General features: G+C 38.6%; 1 protein-coding gene across 1 annotated transcript in view; it reads right to left on the bottom strand.

Moving 5' to 3' along the window:
- The window catches only part of LOC128881094 (neurogenic locus Notch protein), a 367639-nt gene that overhangs the window by 294036 nt on the left and 54797 nt on the right, over positions 1-18806 (bottom strand). The window contains exon 2 of the mRNA XM_054131804.1: positions 11769-11847. Coding sequence (XP_053987779.1) covers positions 11769-11847 — 79 coding nt within the window. The remainder of the gene's footprint in view (positions 1-11768; positions 11848-18806) is intronic.

Raw genomic sequence — 18806 nt, 5'->3', positions numbered from 1 at the left:
GCATCCACCCTAATTTCCACAAAATTATACAAAGTTATTTAGAAATTGCCAGAAAAGCATCATTAAAAAAAGTTTGAAGAACATAAGTGAAATTGACCGACTAGGTAGTTTTAGTGTTAAAAAACAAAATCTTGGAGCTCCTTACATGTAAAAACATTTGCTATCAAATTGTTCGAGTAACACCGACGCTTAATTGTATCAGTCCCATCGCTACTGCATACGCGTGCAGCGTGCACCGATCGTAATTAAGAGCCGATCTTTCTTCCGCCCGCGATCTCTTTTCCATCTGGTTGCGTGCAATTTCATGTGCGCTCGAAAACCGTTCGCATCCGCGTGCAAAGACGTTGCACGCCTAAGGTAAAAACCATGTAAATACACGCCGTCCACATGTACGAAGACGTGTAACGGATGTTTCAAGATCTAGGGCGTGGAGATTTATAAAATGCAAGACGACGAACCATGCTACCGAAGGCCTGGATTGAACAGAGAAAGCGGGTGTGACTACAGGCACTCGAGGGAAGAAATTTATCGCGGGGTGGCGATGCTTTCCTCTTAACCGCGAGAGATCATGTTCGGGGCCAAAGATATCGCTAAATGCTAGGCAACGGGACTTTAAATGCCTGAATCGTTTAACCGAAGATTTTAATTACCGGCTATTGGTATCTGATTCCAGTGTGTTGGCGTCGGTGTCTAGTTCGCTATCAAAGCATCGAACAACGATAGTATCGTTAACGGGTTAATGTTGCTCTGAACTTGTGAAATTTTATCTGAATTGTGAATAAGAGATAATAATTGGAAATAATATTTTACTCGTTGATTTTCTGCAAAATTATTTGGAAATAACCGAGATATCGATTACTTTATATAATACATATCGAAAATAAACCTTGAATAGTGTTACTAGTCACACGATGAAAAAGTATTTCGCTTAGATTATTAAATATTCTGTATTGCGTTGATTGTAAATTCATAATTTATTCAAATACATGAGAACGTATGAAAATACGTCATGGTTATAGAAAATACCAGTGAGGATACCTATTCATAGTTTCTTTTTCTTGGAACTATTACCATTTTAATGACTCGACTAGATTTGCAACATCTTCTATTAAAGTTAATTCGTATATCCATATACTGACTGATCGAGATAAGTAAGTCACGTTTTGGTCGACGAAACAAAATCGGTTATTCGACTTGACGGAGGTCGTACGATCCACCCAGGAAGACGAGGGCTCGCATTGGAAACGGTTCGTTGGGTCATACGTCAAAAAAGAACCAAAGGGAGGATTAGGCTCGCCTGTTCGAATCGTTAGGGGTTTGTTTCTAATTGGCGCTAAATAATCATTTTTTCCCCCGGCGAGTCTGCCAATCCTACTGTCCACGAGTTTCTTCGAACAAACCCATTACTGTACGACAATATTCGCACTGGCAATCAGCATGTCGGTGCGAGAGCACAACGGTTCCGTTTGCAGGGGCTTCATTATGCGGCACGTCGACGACGTCGACGACGTCTTCTGCGGTCGCTAACGAGAAGACGCGTCTCCGACCGGGACAGTAACGTATACGGGACATGTTCCAACCATCAATGTGCCAGACACCACTACCTATTGGCGACTGAACGACAACTGGTAATAAACGAATTGTATGGAGGCCACCACTCACAAGTACAACTGCAACAGCGGCAACAGATTTTCATAGATTAATTGGAGATTTTTTGCTGAAATTATACCGAGTTGTTAAGTTTGTGACTTGTGCAAGGAAAAACATTAGATCCATTGTAAATCCGTATAAAAAATTAATTATATTTTATCGTCATTGATATCTATTGTTAATGACAGTCAATTTTTTTGCAGAATGGAATTGACAAATGGATATTCAAATGAGAAGAAGTAATATAAAATAATGGGGAATAGATTTTCGATTAAACTGATCAGTCTGAAGACTTACTAGAGCTAGAAGACTAAGAAAAATTTCTCCCTAGAGCGTCAGCTTTCCGAACTCCTAAGAAGATCAAGACTCGACAGGCCAATTCAGTAACAAGATTGATAAAGTAACGTGAAACAAGTGAGGGAACCATTAAGCATGTTTGTTTTGAAAACACGCGATATTTAACTTCGATAACCGAAATGAATCCATATAGGCGATTGGTCCGAAAGCATCGTAAAGCGATTCGACTTCGCAAAGAAATGACTGATTGTCCGTGAAATGTCTGCACCTTCCGGCGGAACTAATGCTTCCGTGAACCCGTTTAATTGCTTGTTGCGCTAAAACAAACAGCCCTCCGGGGCTTCTGACGATTCGCCACGAGGGAATGAGCCGAGAGAAGCTGCTGCAGGCCTATCGGTTTATTGAGCTCTCCTGACTCTCGTTACCCTTCGGTGGAAATAGTTGCGGAGCGCCATAAGCTCGTCTTCTCACGAGAACGAGTCAAACCGTCTCGTAGGTATTCGCAAATAACACGTTTCGAAGGGCTCCGAAGGTTCTGCAAACATCGCGCGCACCTCTCTTATTCTGTTCCGCGGTTCTGCATTTCCTTCAAATTTGTCTTCACGGATCCTGATATTTTCTGCAAACGCTTCCTGCATCGTCTCCCACCTTATGTAGGTTAATTGTGCTCCGATAATACTCGCATTTCATTCTTTATCGCGTAATGCGATCGATTGAGCACGGAATAAAAATCCCCATTAACTCGTCGAAGACGAAGAGGGTTATATGCTTATTCAGATTCAAAATCAGTATCGATAGCATGTTTCTTTTTTATCATTAATCTATGTTGTTGTTCTATTATTCAATTTTTTGAGGTGGGTTAAAAAATATTCTATGGATATACAGCTATCCAACCCACCTAAACTGAAGTAGTAAGAGGATTTCACCACCTTTAGGATATAAATTGGGATGTTAACACTTTATCGACCGACTGATTTAGAAAGAGTCTGCACCATAGAAAGAAACTTTCTACATTTGCATATAAGACACCGAGTGCATACTATTACAAGATATATCGAAATTCATTTGTTTCCTCGAATTGAGTATTGTAAGTAGACTACTGACAACACAGTTAACAGGATGTGGTAGGCAAACACTGAAATTAAAAATCGTATGAATAGACTTCCGGTAGATAAAGTGTTAATTGCAGTGAAATTATGTACGCGACAAATTTTGGTCTTGTCGGTCAATTTCTGAATCTAACATTTAAGATGGTTCAAGAAGTTGTACAACCATTTCTAATAGCAATCTATTCGAATAAAGATACTTCTTAAGAACATTCTTTTGTCGACATCTTCAAGGTGTTAAAATCAATATTTTATCCATTTTCAAATTTGTAAAAAGGAATTCCTACTACTAAAATTTTCATAAATTATAGTATGTATAAAATATCAAACTTTTTTTATCGAATTGTTATGTTCTAGAATGCCTAATTCTTGGGTGAGTAAATAACATGTCTTTTTGTTATAAAACCATTAGGTTGCTGATAATATACGAGTAAAAGTACGTCGCCATAAAAAGCTAAGCAAACATTTCTAACCCACTTAACCCCGAAGAGTTGAGCTTAGCTCGTCCATGCCCTAGACATCCCTCTCAAGAAAGCACGGCGAATGTTGGGCGTTCCGCGAACTCCTCCGCGTGAATTTCGCGTAGCCACCCACGACAAGAGAAACACCGAAGCGACGGTATATGTCAAGTACAGCGCGGCGCGCTCAATCGGGACCGATGTCGCATCGCATAGGCGGCATCCGCTGACAAACAGGTCGAAGATAATTAGAGCAGCTTATTGCTAGGCGAAAGAAGTGGTAGGAGAAGGTGAGCGTTTGCTGCGGCCGAGGCAGCCCGGCCACCGTCAAGAGACAAGTGGTGGAAACGAATATTGTTCGCGGACAAGGTGCACGAGAGAAAGAACGTGGCGGAGAGAAAGAACGGCAGACGTCCGCACTTGAATCTATGCGGATGCTGGAGGGAGGGGAAAGACAGGGGAGAGTGAGACGAAGCGAAACGAGGAACAAAGTCAGAGAGAACAACCCGGCGCGGGAGACGAAGCTACGTGCGCGGAGAAGGACGAAGAGGGCAGCACGTCGACGTCCCCGATGGAAAGAGAGAGGAGTGGAAGTGCAAGAGAACCGATTACCCGCGGCGGGAGCCGAGGGGTCTACGAGGGGCCAGATCTGCGGCGCATGCGCGGCAGGCGTGGGAAAGCGCGCTCACGTTCAGACGGTCTCCCCCTCTCTCTCCTTCTCTCTTTCTCTCATCCAGCCCTTCTCCCCTATTTCTTTCTCGCTTTCTCGCCCTCTCTCCAACACCTCTCTTCGTTTTCCGCGCTATCTCGCGCTCTCTCGCCCGTGGGTCCAAGCTTGTCTCTCATTCTCCCTCGCGAGGTGTCTGGGCGAGGATCGCCGATCACGGCCGAGTGCGCACGATCCAAGGCCCCGCGGGCATGAAGTTAGTTTATTCGTTCAGGGGTGCTCAATATCTGGGTGATCGTCAATGCAAATATGGAGAGGATGTCGTTGGCGAAATAAGCTCGTGCGTGTACGAATGTAACACAATGGCGGGAAAAATGGAATCAGTGATGACGATTACTCATCGAGTGATCAGTGACCACGATCATTCAATAATTAGATGCGATTTGCTGCGAAGAATTGCAAATTATTCGTTTGTTATTGCAGGTTACGAATGTACCTTCCACTATAAGCGATATATTCAACATTGCTATAGTGTGCACAAGCTATATTACTGGAATATTGTTAAATGCGATGTAATGCCACTTTTGTATGATTACGTCTACAATAGTTACGAAATAAAGATGAAAGGAATAAGCATATTGACCTTTCCAATACTGTAAAAAGAGAACCTAAGGTAGTCCGGCAGAAACCTAAATAATTTCTAAATGTGTACCTTATGATTTCAGATGCTCTTTACTGGTAAGGTACAGGTAAGTTGGAAACAGGCTAAAAATGGTTAGATTTTTCCGTTGAGTATATGTAACATTTTTTGTCATGACGTTTTCAAGTTCGAACGAAGGAAACGTTGGCATGTCAACGTTTAAATGATTCCAACGATAGTTCAATATTAAATACCAGTTGTGAGAGCAACATAGAATAAAATAATACTTATTACACGCAACCTCTGTTGTACTTTCATCCATCCTATTACTCGGGTATATAACAAGTAACTCCCTACCATAGTCAAAGAATTTCAATTTAAAAAAAAGAAAAAGCTTGTCTTGCGATGCGATGTGAGGATCCGGAACCCGTAAGCCGGCCCTGGCCTGCTCACGTGCTCGTGTTTATACTTGGTCACTCGTCTCGTTGAATGGAGAATAGGTAAGGACATCAAGGAAATAGCCAGACCAAGGTAATTGGTAAGTAAATTAGACTCGATGATGTATATCGTTTAGTCATTAATAGTATACTGATCGCCGTGCAGAAATGGAAAAAAGCTGAAGTACACAGTAGCCGATGAACGCTGACGATAGAGCGTCGTGTACCGCGACTAGCACGAGTAAATTGTACGTCTACGTACGCGTACTTCCTTACCAGAATTTTATTCCAATAATAGATGACGAAAAGAGCTAACGTATACTGGGACGTTTGTTACGATGTATCAACTGTATTATCAGAAAAAAATTGCTGAAGGCCCTATTTATCGAAGAGCAATTATAATTGATCTATCTATATCATTTTGTTTGTTTACTGTGAAATACTTTATCCCAGAATTAATACTTTTAATCGAGGAGAAATGGATGAGGATTAATTCAACGAAATTGTTATTTACACAGTGTAGAATTTTGCTCATCACTGTTCGCAAAAAGAAAGGACGAAAAAGAAAGGGTATTTTGACAGCGTGCGGCAAACCTTCGTCATCCTCTGTCGATCGCGTCGCGTACTCCACGGGGTCCATTCGCTCAAGGAACAAAGGCCTCGCGTTCTGACCAAAGACGAGTAGAATTCTTATCTAGCTGAAGATTCGAATAACGAGTAAAAGGTAGGCTACGTGGCAAATACTATGGCATCTTGACTTTATTCTTAAGTCTTCTGGCATTAAAACGTTAGCCGATTAAGATGGGTTCATTTTTTCATAATTTACATAATATACATATAGTACATAAATGGTTGCACCATTTTCACTGTACATACTTTATTCTTATTCCATGACTTTAGATTTGTATTAGTAGAAAATTAGTTCTATGTAATTACAGAGGATTCAGTCGTAACTGTTTATATATAAAAAGTTATTTAATAACAATAAATGTATATATATATGTTACTTGCAGCTTAATTTTTCAAATATAAGCCTTTAGAATGAAATTATATTACATATCGAACGAATATTTCTCATAAGTCAATTCGATCGAACAAGCATCGCGAATGGATCCTCACGCGTTGTTTTTATTTGTCGTTTGCCGTTCGAATAAAATTCTGCCCCGTCTCTGATGCTGACACGGCAATTCATCTTCTCGCGAACCAGACTGTTTCTCTAATTTCAGTCGCGCAACATCCCCAGGGTTGATCGAATTTTTACATTCAGATAGTCGGTCGAAGAGACGATAAAGGGTACAGTTGCAGTCCGTGCAAGTCTATCTAAATCATTCGATGTAACGCGCGTCGGACAGATAACTTCGCAGAACGAACGTAGAACATTTCCCGACAGAACAGATGGCAATGATTGCTGCTAATGGTACCCATCAATTCGCGGCGTGCTCGAGCACTTAGAAGCCGCTACATGTACACATTGAAGGAACCACAGGAAGATTCGTGACATTGAAATACGACAAAAGTGGGCAATTCGGTCCTGATTTCTCGTGGGAAGACGCTTAAACTTGACAACTGTGTTTCTTCTACATTTGAGAACAAAGAGGAGCAGAAAACAAGCGATGTTTTAAATTTACACAGTTAGCACTCAAACGTTGGAAATGAATTTCAAAAAACTTTTAATTATATTGTCCAATAAAAATAAAAAATAAATTTTCTAGGAGTTTATACTCATTGTCGTGCGTGTAAATAGTATTGCACATAAAAGTAGGTTGCCATTTGTTGAATGAAGTTTCAGATGAATCTCATTTGTCTAAGTATATTACCTTCATTTTCGCTTATTATTATTTCACCGACTGTGTCGCTACATGTAGCCTTTGTGAATTTAATGTAGAAACAATGAATGACAAGATGTTACCTTCAAAAGCAAGAAATAATTAAGAATATATACATCAGGAAATTTATTTTCCGTATTTCTAAATAAAATCTCGTAAATAAGAAAACTTATTTTCAATTTCCTTTCCCAGTTTCGATATCAATCTGTAATGTTATTACTACGTTTGAACTTTGCAAAATAAAAATTCATTATAAATTTCACACACCAATAGTGAGGAAGCAACACCACACGAGGTGACTTAACTCCACACCTAAATTCTCTCAAGAAAATATAGATTACATATTAGCAATAGAATAACCTCAATGGACAAGGGTAGTAAGTGCCTCCATATCCCAATTTTAGTACTGTAAGGATCGCTTGATACAAGAATACTGTTCGGTACCTCAGACCACTATTCAAGAGAATATATTCTCGGCAACGAAGAACATAAGTCACAGATACGAGCTACAATTAGTCCCCTGTCCACGGTGTCACGCTGACCACATCCCTTTAAGCAAGGGTAAAACATTCCGCATGACATGCAAACGTACAGTAACCGTAATACGAGCGCGTTTGTACGACACAAATATCTTGTACTTGCTATACGAACAACCGCGACCCTTTCGGTAGCCATTCGGGGTTTAAGCTATTTTTTCAAAGGAACCGTCAAACCGTGCACGCTACAAACGCGCACGCCCGTACAATAGCACGCCGTGACTCGAAGGGGATGCGTGCATGTCGTCATCCATCATCCTGCATATGTTGCTCCGTTCGACGAACCCTTCCTCGTGCGATACAGGTCTACAAGGGCGACGGAAAAAAGTTCCCTGAATAACGGTTACAGATGCCCAACAGAAAAAAGCTTTCTCCGGGACTTTTACCCAAAGTTTTCCCTAACTAACTCACGAAAACGGAAAAAAACACCCGAGACCCATAGCTTTTGTACGAAACGTCATAAATATCATGAACCGGAAGTTCGTGAAACAGAGGTTTTGAACAACTGGAAAGTACCACGAAGGGAACGAGAAGATTTAATAATGGGAAAGGGTTTATTCTTTGTTTTGTTGGGAATCTTAGGTAGAGTGAACGAATGGTAATTTTTTCTTTGGAGTCTTCGGATACGAATAATTAAAAAAACGTAAATTGCTACATGTTCGTTTACTCGTTAACTATAATTCAAATAAAATAGTATCCGTCGCAGTGATTTAAATGCATATCGCAGAAACTCCCATCGATCTATCAAAGCAATATTCCCTTACTTATAACAAAAACAATTCCATCCTACGGATCGATAGCGGGGCCGACCAAGAGGAGAACATCGAAATGGAACAACAATATTATTTTTCTGTTCGAGCGAACCCTTCCTCCGACGAGAGGTGCTTGGATACAAAATCTATACGGGTCACGTGCCGGCACACGTGACCTGTCCACGCGCGATGCATTCGAACGCACGCGTAAGCGCATCCACGTAAACATGTAACTGTGCAAGTGCATATCCCTCGTGCAAGTAGATCTATGCGTGCGCAATGCCGCGGGGACGCGCGTGTATATCTTTACGAGACGCGTAAATACGCGAGTGTGCGTGTGCGAACGTGATCATACGGGAGACGATTTCCGGTCCATTGTGCAGAATCCTTCGACCGTTAGCGGCAGCTTTAACTCACCATATTGTCAAGTGGCGCTGGCCAAATTTGTTATTGTATTGGATTATGGTTATTTTATACGCCCGCTTCGGAGACCGATGAAACATCGACCACCCTATGACTGTACAGCGTACATAGTCATTATTTTGATATTCCTTAGAGGCATTCGAGAACCGATGCTATGAATTTATAAGTATAGCAAAACCTATCCTTGCTTGCATTGTTAAGAAAATTTCCATTAGTATTTGTTCTTTTGTAAATATAAATAAAGATAACAAGTTTATCTCTACTACATTTCCATAAAATATGATAAGTTAAGGTTATGTGTATATTTTCATACAGATGTATAGTTATAATCAAACGTAGTTAATTGTGTTGCTAGTGACAACAAAATCTATCTATACATATATGTATATTAAGTGCAATATACATATAATATGTATATATATGCAACTCAAACTTGGTTTGATCGAATACGTTCTATAGGATAGAAATTTGTCACCACTGTAAATATATATATATATGTATATTTTTACATAGGTTTCTTTAAGTTAAAATAAAGTTTATATTTATATGCACTTGAACTTTGTTCTCTTGTGAAATTAAATAATAAAGAAAAACTGAAAGCTGCATTAGTAAGACACCTTATTTCATGTAACCATGATGCATTTTTAATATAATTTCTACAATATTTGTTGCGTAGTTTCAATTGAATATAACGTCTTAAGGACTATTGTTTTGTACACACTTTTATAGGAGCTCGTCGAGATTAACTGAACTGCATGGTTAATTGGTTTTCCGCATCGTTCTTGACATGCGTCATCGGAATCTATTAGATGTTTCAACTTGCAACAATTAGATATTTACAGACATAGGAAGATAGCCTCCTGGACTGTGTATAACGTGTTATTAATGCCTGTGACTACTAGTGCACTAGTGAATCATCCAGAGAACAAAAGATATCTCTTCAGACTAGTAATGCAGTACTCAATTATTCGAGTCGCGAACGTTTATCTAGGTATATCTTTCTGTTTCGACGTATTAACTTTTATTTCAGTTGTTCTTTTTTTAATTGTTAAAGATTCACATTTTTTCCCGACATTTAAGGTAAAAAAAATTACAAATTGGTAAAAGATAGGAAAAGTAGAGCATTTGATTATAAGTGTAATATAGATAATTAAAGTGTAGTGTCTTATTAATTAATTTTTTTGTTTGCAACATCAAGCTTCGTTTTTGAAAAGTTTATAGCAAAATCGTAAAGGGTCGTGCGTAGGCCGTTTACCCTAAGAGTTCAACGCCTCCCTTTATATATTCGTTAAATTTCAAATCGACATTGAAATATCTCGAATAAAAGATGCCACAAGAAAAAATAACGCAATTTCAAGCAGGAAACAACGAGTACTTTTTATCGGTTGAAATTAAAATTCAAAAGTCCACTCGATACCGAAGTGTTCATAAATAAGCTCGCGGTGGGCAAGGTTCTAAATAATCATAAAAAGTGACAAAACGTCAAAGCGTTTCCAAAATGGAAGACTGATACTCCCGTTGTCGTAATAGGGGACGAGGAAGAAGTAAATCTTCAATATTTTCACACTGGCACACGTTTTGGTAGCAAGGCTCTAAATAATCGTAAAAAAACGACCAAACATTCGAATACTTCTTCGATCGAAGGATCGTATATCTCTCGGTGGATATTACCGATTCCCAAATTTTCCGAAACCTGCTACCATTTGCATAATCGTGGGCAGGGCGAGAAGAGGGTCACGGTGAATCGACGGAGGTGTCGAGCTGACTGATACAAAAGTGAAACCTACGAGGGTTCCGAGATAAAGGTAATTTAGATGCGTCGCTGGGTCACGACTGGCGACTATTACAGCTATTACCGGATCCCAGCCCATCTCGTTCCATCTCATTCCGTACCATCCCACGCCATTCTGATGGTATTACGTTCTATCGATGCGAGTCCAAGCGTCATTTCGCGCGATCGAATCGTGCGGTCAATCGCGAACGGAGACACATCGATTCCCCCCTTCGGAAAACAAAAAATAACTACATAATTATTGGCAAACTGATCCCGCTAGGTTAACCTACTTTTACCTTCCAGTCAAGTTCTATCAGTCTATTGTTTAATGTAATGTTTGCGAAACACGAGCACACGAGACGACTGTTGTCAAGGCACCGAGACGATTATTTATCTAATTTTTTAGGATACTTGGAGGAACTGCACAAGAAAAATATTGTTAGAGAGGATAGTATTAGATACGGCGGTATGAATAGTTAAACAGATAAAAGTAAGTAGGAAACTTGATGCTTCGTTTCATTTTTTGGAAGTCACTTCGGAATTATTCACTAAATAAATGCTGTTAACGATCAAATAAGATGGCAACGATAAATGTATCATCGTTTTCCTCCACTTCTCTGATCTTCCTTGAACTAACACCCCTTTCTTTGTATTTATGGTATATTTATCTTAGAAAGGCGCAGAATACATTTCCACGCCTAATAGTAACGAATGATTCAGTTGTTTAAGCGATGATAATTTTGTCTCAACCGAGCTATTATTTATGTCATGTTTGGTTAGTTTGGAGTTTACTAAATTATCACGTAAAGCAAATTTACTAGGTTAATAATCAGTTGTCGAGCGATAATAATTTTGTCTCGAACAAGCTATTATATTGTATATCGTACGATAAGTTGATTTGGAATTTACTGAATTATCATGTAAAACAAATTTATTAAATTAATATACCGAAAGATCTGACTATCCCTTTCCAGTACAAAAAACTCGTTTATCTTTTACTCGTTGCGCGAGATTTTTATCTAAATTTTTCCCCATCTCGGATAATAACCATGGTCGTTGTTCGTGGAGCAGCTGAATCCACTCGGTTGGCGCGCAATCGCGTGACACGCAACGTCAAACGATGCCTACGCTGTGAAGCGGCAGGGCCAGGATACGACAACGCGTAATTGCAATAATGAGAATGATGGAATATATGCACTTACTTGCAATGCGACTCGCCGCGTGGCGATGACACGCACACTCCTCCGTTCTTGCAGGGGCTCGGCGAACACGACACAAAACCTGCAACAGTCATAAAAACGTAACGGATTAGTTACTGCAGAACCGATACATTAACATTTTTTTACTAAACATCCGTTAAATGACGACCTTGGTCATACCACTCTTACAGTATTTAGAATGACCGAATGCATTAATGCATTGTATCTTCATAGATCTTATAAATAGGTTTTACCAGCATTGTTATCTTGTTCCAGAAATTGCTGCGAGATAGTGTTTACCATGCATCATATGTACCATGTACTTTTCTATATGATATTTAAAACTGAACTGCATCAATGGAAAACTCGGCAATTTAATTAGGTCAATTATACTGTATATTCATACCAGGTCATCCTGCAAGTTCATGCCATTTATTGTTTTGCTGTTCAAAGTAATATGTGAATTATATCTTTGAATGTTATGAAAAAACGTAATCACCATTTACACGCACCGTCGTTATAAAATTTCTACAGTTTTTTTATTAATTAAATGTGAATATAATCTGCGACACGAACTTATCAGATGACCTAATTTGAAAGTAATAGAAATTTGATACGAAATCTCCGTAGACCTAGTGTTAAAGTAATATTTGCATTCAAATAATGTCTCTTGTCCCAAGGAACGTTAATTCAGCTAGATTTTAGATTCAAGACAACTATTTCCCATCGTACGGTGTTCTTTTGAGCAACGGAAAAATAAACTCGATCTCTACAGAGCAAGGAAAGGAACCTCCTGCTTCGCAAGGTTCGTCGAAAATGTGCTACTTCCGCTTCGTAGGCGAACACAATTCGAAAGAAGAGGCGCAACTTCAAATAATGTCTCTTGTCCCAAGGAACGTTAATTCAGCTAGATTTTAGTTTCAAGACAACTATTTCCCATCGTACGGTGTTCTTTTGAGCAACGGAAAAATAAACTCGGTCTCTACAGAGCAAGGAAAGGAACCTCCTACTTCGCAAGGTTCGTCGAAAATGTGCTACTTCCGCTCTGTAGGCGAGCAGAATTCGAAAGAAGAGGCGCAACCTGACGTTCGTTTATCGAGTCAGCAATTAAAGCCCAGTTGGAGAACGCTGGAGGCGGGTTACGGTGAATCCCAAGGGAACCTTTGACACGCCGTGCAAAGTGAACTTTCGTGTATCCCCCTTAAAGAATACGGAGAGATAAGGATAGAACGAGGGACAGAAAATGGAGGCACCTTTAAGGGAGTGAAAATATCGGAGACCCTTACCTTACCTTACCGCTTCGGGTGTAAACTCGACCAAGGGCAGGGGATCGACGAAACCACCCGCGCACATCCTGCTCGAGCATTGCCGGAACCTTGGCTTGAATAAATTCACACGAGTCGAACGCCTGCACGTGCGTCACTTGCACGTGCAAGACAGAGAAGTCCCGCGTAAAACAAGGGACCTTTGCTAATATAACACCGGTCGAAAAAAGTCAAGGGGCTATGCGCGTTGTACACAGTAAACGCATTTAATTTTCTGCTTGTTTACGTTGTGTTTCCTTCTTTGTTCTATTCCCTACTCGATTTTTATTTAGTACGCGCTTACTGTTTTATTCATTATTTGTTAAGAGAAAAAAGAAACGAGGCTTTGGGCATCTCATCGGGTAGCACAAGTCTCAGGTGGGAACAAAACAAGTTCATGGAGATCGATATTAATTCAATTAATCGAAGAAAATGAAAGTGTATGTGTAAGAAGAAAAATATAATAGAATATTGGAAATGAATAGAATTGGAACATTGACTTTCACATTAAAACTACCAACTCCCAACTTATATTCCTTATGCACGGTACAATTAATATATATGTACCTAGTTACATTTTAATCATAAAATACCACTCTGGAACTCGATGAATCCCACTTACTTTCCCCAATTTATATATTTTACTCGAGACACTATAAATTGAAAATTACAACCGTGAATTCGTAACACAACATTCGAAAATGGCTAATTTTGTTCTCAGAAAATAAATTTAGTTCTCTACGAGTGAACAGAAAACACTCCTGATGTGAAATCTTCACAGACAAAAGGATAAAATCAAATTAACAGGAAACCTTGATAATTAAATCATGCGATCCGATGCAATTATCCAGCTCGTGTTGCACTCGATAAACGCCTCCTACGTCTCTCGTTCTGTGCAAACTCCCGACTTTGTATGCATTTGTATATCTTACAGCATTAACGTAATCACTTTCGTCGGGATCATTAACGTCGATCCTCGAATAACATTCGTGTTATATCACACACTCGGAGAACGTGTAGTTAAAGTTCGATTGATGCGATCTGTGCAACGTAAAGTACATCAAGCAGTTAATGCGCATGCATACACGCATGCCAGCGCGGGTATAATAACGTAGCAAATAACTGCTTAACATAGACAGAGAGGAAAGCAACAAGACCAGCTCGGTGTACTTATGTTTTATCAGAGCACTCCGAGCCGGAGCCCTCCGTGTTGTCTACCTAACCTTTGATCACGAATTCCTACACGATGTAAAAGCTCTTTTTCATTCATCATTATTATGTAACACGATATTATGGTTTTATATGTAATTCATAATGAATATTCTATACAGACGTTACCACATCTGGAATAGTTCATCGATAGTAGAAATTGAAAATATATTTCTCTATATATACAAAGAAATTTTCAGAGATGAATCTTCATTATACTTGCAATTATTCTTGAATTTTTCGTGTTACTAATGCTTTGGTTTATATTCGTGGGTAAGTTTATACGTATAGTAAACAAAGGATAATTATTTTACAGGCTGAAAGACGCTATTATTAACTTTAAATTTCGACTTTTCGTTTCGGAGGTATCTTCAGAATTTAAAAATATTATAATTCCAAAGATGAGCCTGGAACAAAGCATCTAACCATAAAATATATAATACCACGCTCGAGACTACGAATTATCACATCTTAACTTTGATTTATAATAGAAAGTGAGAACTATCCGATGGAGGGACACTTTTAATTCATTCTTTCTTCATGGTTAATGTATGTGCAGTGCATCTATCATCCAAACACATTGTATATACGCCGTAACGATTTCTAATGGAAGACAACGGTACGCCGATTTGCGTGATGCTTGCAATTAATAACAGCGCGCACGGAAAAAAAGGATGTTAATAGAATAAAGCACGTGACGTAACGATCAGGACTCCTTATGGTGTCGCGTGGGACGTTAAAAGTCGTTCTAACCGTTTGTAAATGTCATCTTAATGGCATACACTTCTCGACTTATTGTTAGACACATTTACACGCAACGGAGATCCGTGACACTCGTAACACGCGTGTGCACTTAGGATTCACAAGGTTTGTCACATATTCAAAGCAAACGCGAATAAAAGTTATACTTTAAATTTCGCAAGACACGCGACGTCACAACGTAAAACAAAGAATAACGAATTATAGGTGCCAATTTGATATGCGCGAATGGTTCATAAATATTAATGCAAGATTCTATTATAGTTTACGTGTCGCAACGTATAAACAATCTGTAGTATTCAATGATTCAGTGACAATACCGTGATGTTCAAGATGTAGACATTTGCGAATATTAATTACATAATACGTTGAATTGCGCATTGTACTTTGCTGTTCAGAAAGTAAGTTAAACAGGCAGTTTGAAGAATAAAATATACCTAGCGGAAAATGAAAAGCCTGGTGTTTGCAAAAGTCTTGTGAAACAATATAGTAAATGCTAAATACCAAAATTTCTGTCTAATAGAGGTGCAAGATAGAATAAGGTGTTCAAGATACATGTGATTCAGATGAAATTCTTCTAACATCTACTGATGATAAAGAGTATTACTTTAATTTGTTAGATTTTGACTATTTATAATTTCTTTACTGAAACATTGGTCTGGAGATGAAGTTTGCTTAGTTAATGATACTTGGGTCATTCATGTTTTTATACACAAATTCTTCACAAACTAATACGTTTAGTCGACATTCGAAAGAAATGAAAAAGAACCACGTGGCCACGCAAGATCAATTCACGTTATCTATAATTTAATATGAAAGTAATCCATCGTATAGTTCCTTTATAAAGAATTTTTCAAAGTACCTCTCATACTAGGGCCGTTACAGTGTCACGCCTCCTTGAAGACCAATAAAGAGAGCAACTCGCGTGCTCTTATTTCAACATGGCAGTAATTTTGCACGCGTAACATTGAAATATTACAGTCTGAGATCGTTGGCCCGTTGGGATCGACGAGACGATTCAATCCACTGAAAAAGACGAGGGGTTGAATCGAGTCGTCGCACACAATGAAGTCCGAGTCCGTTGTCGTCGAGACAACGACGAAGACAGCTGCCAGAACGTAGCAACGTCCGCGACGAGACGGATGAGATCAGTTAAACCAAACTGCCTTCGTGACAAATCCTCCGTTTCCTCTGTCGGTTCGCGACTCCGTTTTACTGTCGTTGACGCAGTTGCGTGTACACTTGCGCACGCACGTCCTGTCGCGGACCACCGACGTAATTTCTATGTAGGACGAAGCAGCATCGGCGCGATTCCTCAGGATTTCCGTCGTCTACGTGGTCCAGGTCGGTAGGTAACAAAGCAGTGTTAATCTTGGACCTCGTGGTCACTCGAGGCAACCAGCGCCAGCGCGTGTTCAAGAAAATTATTCTACTCGTGAAATGTATTAGCGTGACTTCTCCATTTTGAAAATCTATCTTCTTATTTTCGATTGATCAACCAAGTAAAAATGATGATACGACGAGGGAAATTGTTTTACAATTATGTGTATTACGTTCTATATCGAGTAATGCAAAGTCGAAGGAAACTTCAAAGATGATTTTGATCAGTAACACACTTATAACTTTAAAGTTTTCATAATAAATTACTTAAAAAGGACATTATTTGATAATTTGAAAAATAATTGCTACGATACGTTCCATTTCTATTTTATATCTAACTTTCTAGTAATTATTAAAGAAAAACAGTATCTCTCATCCTTTCATTATCGAGTTAGCTTCACCTCCATATCAACAATAATACCAGCTCGATAAAATATGTTATAACATAACATTTGCACATTTAAAAATATTATATGTACCTATAAATTTCTTGTCATTTTTGTCAACTTTCATTTCGAAGACTCAGTTCTAAACTGTAGAGAATTCATTACATTCATCATTACATCAAAAAATGAAGTACCAGAATGCCTCGATGAGTTTCGAATATTTTAAAGACGTTACATAAAAAGATTTGAAACAAGAGTGGCAATTTTAGATGCAAACGCATAGAATCTAAACACATCTCATGGTGAGTCCCAACGTTACGTGTATATGAACAAAGAAAAGCTAATTGTGTTTAGACAGAACAAATGTCCCCATATGAATGCATAGAAGAAAATTGTAAACGATCTGCAATTAAGGAGGAAATAATGCTAATTTTGACAATGCACGGAAGTGAATTGTACTGAAACTAAGTCCCAGTAAAATCTAGTGAAACTTCGGTCATTAGAGTGTCGTAACTATTGAAGCATTTCCTCCTTCTGGCTGAAAATGAACAGACCGGGCAAACATTCTCGCACAATAATCTGCATCGCCTGGTGGAAAAAAATGGCTTTAATTGTTTCAATTCCAGGGTAAATTACAACGTCAGTAGAAAGCCACTGTTGAATTACGCCTTCCTTCCTGCTCGTCCGCGAAATTAATTCGCGCCCGCGCTAATAATGGAAACCCCGTGCAAATTGTCGCGAAAGCAAAGAGAGTGTAAATTGCCTTACGTCATCAGCAAATCATAAAGGGTATTAACAGGTACAAGTCACGCTTCAGTTGCATGGTTTATCGAGTCAATCGATCGTTACGGATTCTCTGGTATTTATTTGAAAAAATTGATTTAAAGAATTGCAAACTTTTCACCGCAAATTTTCATTTGACAAAAGTTCAAATTCCAGAATAATTGTTACAAAAATTAGAAAGTTCCCTCTAGATACGTATCAAACAAATACATTTTCTATTTTATTCTTTATTTCTCTACATATATCTATTTTTAATACTCCATTGTCTATTCTATGTTTCATAATTAATTAAGGACCTTATGTTTATTCCTTATAGGTAAAATTTTAAAGAAAATACTTCATACTTTTTATTCCTTAATTTGAATAGATTATTATGTATACTGAGCTATTATAGACTATTATTACAATATTTTTCCAAACCATACTATTGATTTAAATTGGATTTACACCCCATGATTAACCATTTTTGGAACGCGTATTCGCTATCTTTAATGTATGACAATTACAGAATCATACGAATGTACTCGTCCCTGGTCTCAAACTTGTAATCCCATCAGTAGGTACATATCGTCGGGTTCTTCAAAAGAAACTTCATCTCTTTTACTGTACAATTTTCTCGTCTCCTCGAGAAGCTTCCTAGAACGAAGCTAAAGCACGCAGCTCGGTTATTCATTAACGACCAAATCGATTATCATCGCGGCGCACATGAATGGATACGCGGCATTGTACCGAAACAAAAAATCGGTATGAAATTTCTCATTGTGTATTCCACCCATATTCGATTCTGACTTCCTAATTAATGAAGAATTAACATTGTTCTCGATAAGGTTCCATCGGAGGGATCAAAGACGTTTGTGTTAAATATAATTCAATTACAAAATCAAGGTGACCATCGTTGACCTCAAAATTATAATCACATCAGTACCTACTCATCATCGTCGGTTTCTTCAAAGAGAACTCCATCTCTGCTACTATACAATCTGTTCGGTATCTCGACAAGCTTCTCAGAATCAGGGATGGGCAAAGTTTCATTCGAATAACAGTTAATGAATTTAATCACCGAACAAAGATTTATTCGCGACAATAGAGAGTTAAATTTTTGAAATGCAGAGCATGCTTGAGTGTAACTGAAAATATTTGCAGGTATGCAAAATGAAGGAGCAACAAATAATAATAAGACATAGAACGTATTGTGATACAATAACATAAATTGGAATTTG

Source organism: Hylaeus volcanicus, chromosome 8 (genome assembly GCF_026283585.1).
Source record: "Hylaeus volcanicus isolate JK05 chromosome 8, UHH_iyHylVolc1.0_haploid, whole genome shotgun sequence".
Taxonomy (NCBI): domain Eukaryota; kingdom Metazoa; phylum Arthropoda; class Insecta; order Hymenoptera; family Colletidae; genus Hylaeus; species Hylaeus volcanicus.
The sequence above is the reverse complement of the archived record's forward strand: the minus strand, read 5'-3'. Positions and strand labels throughout refer to the sequence as shown.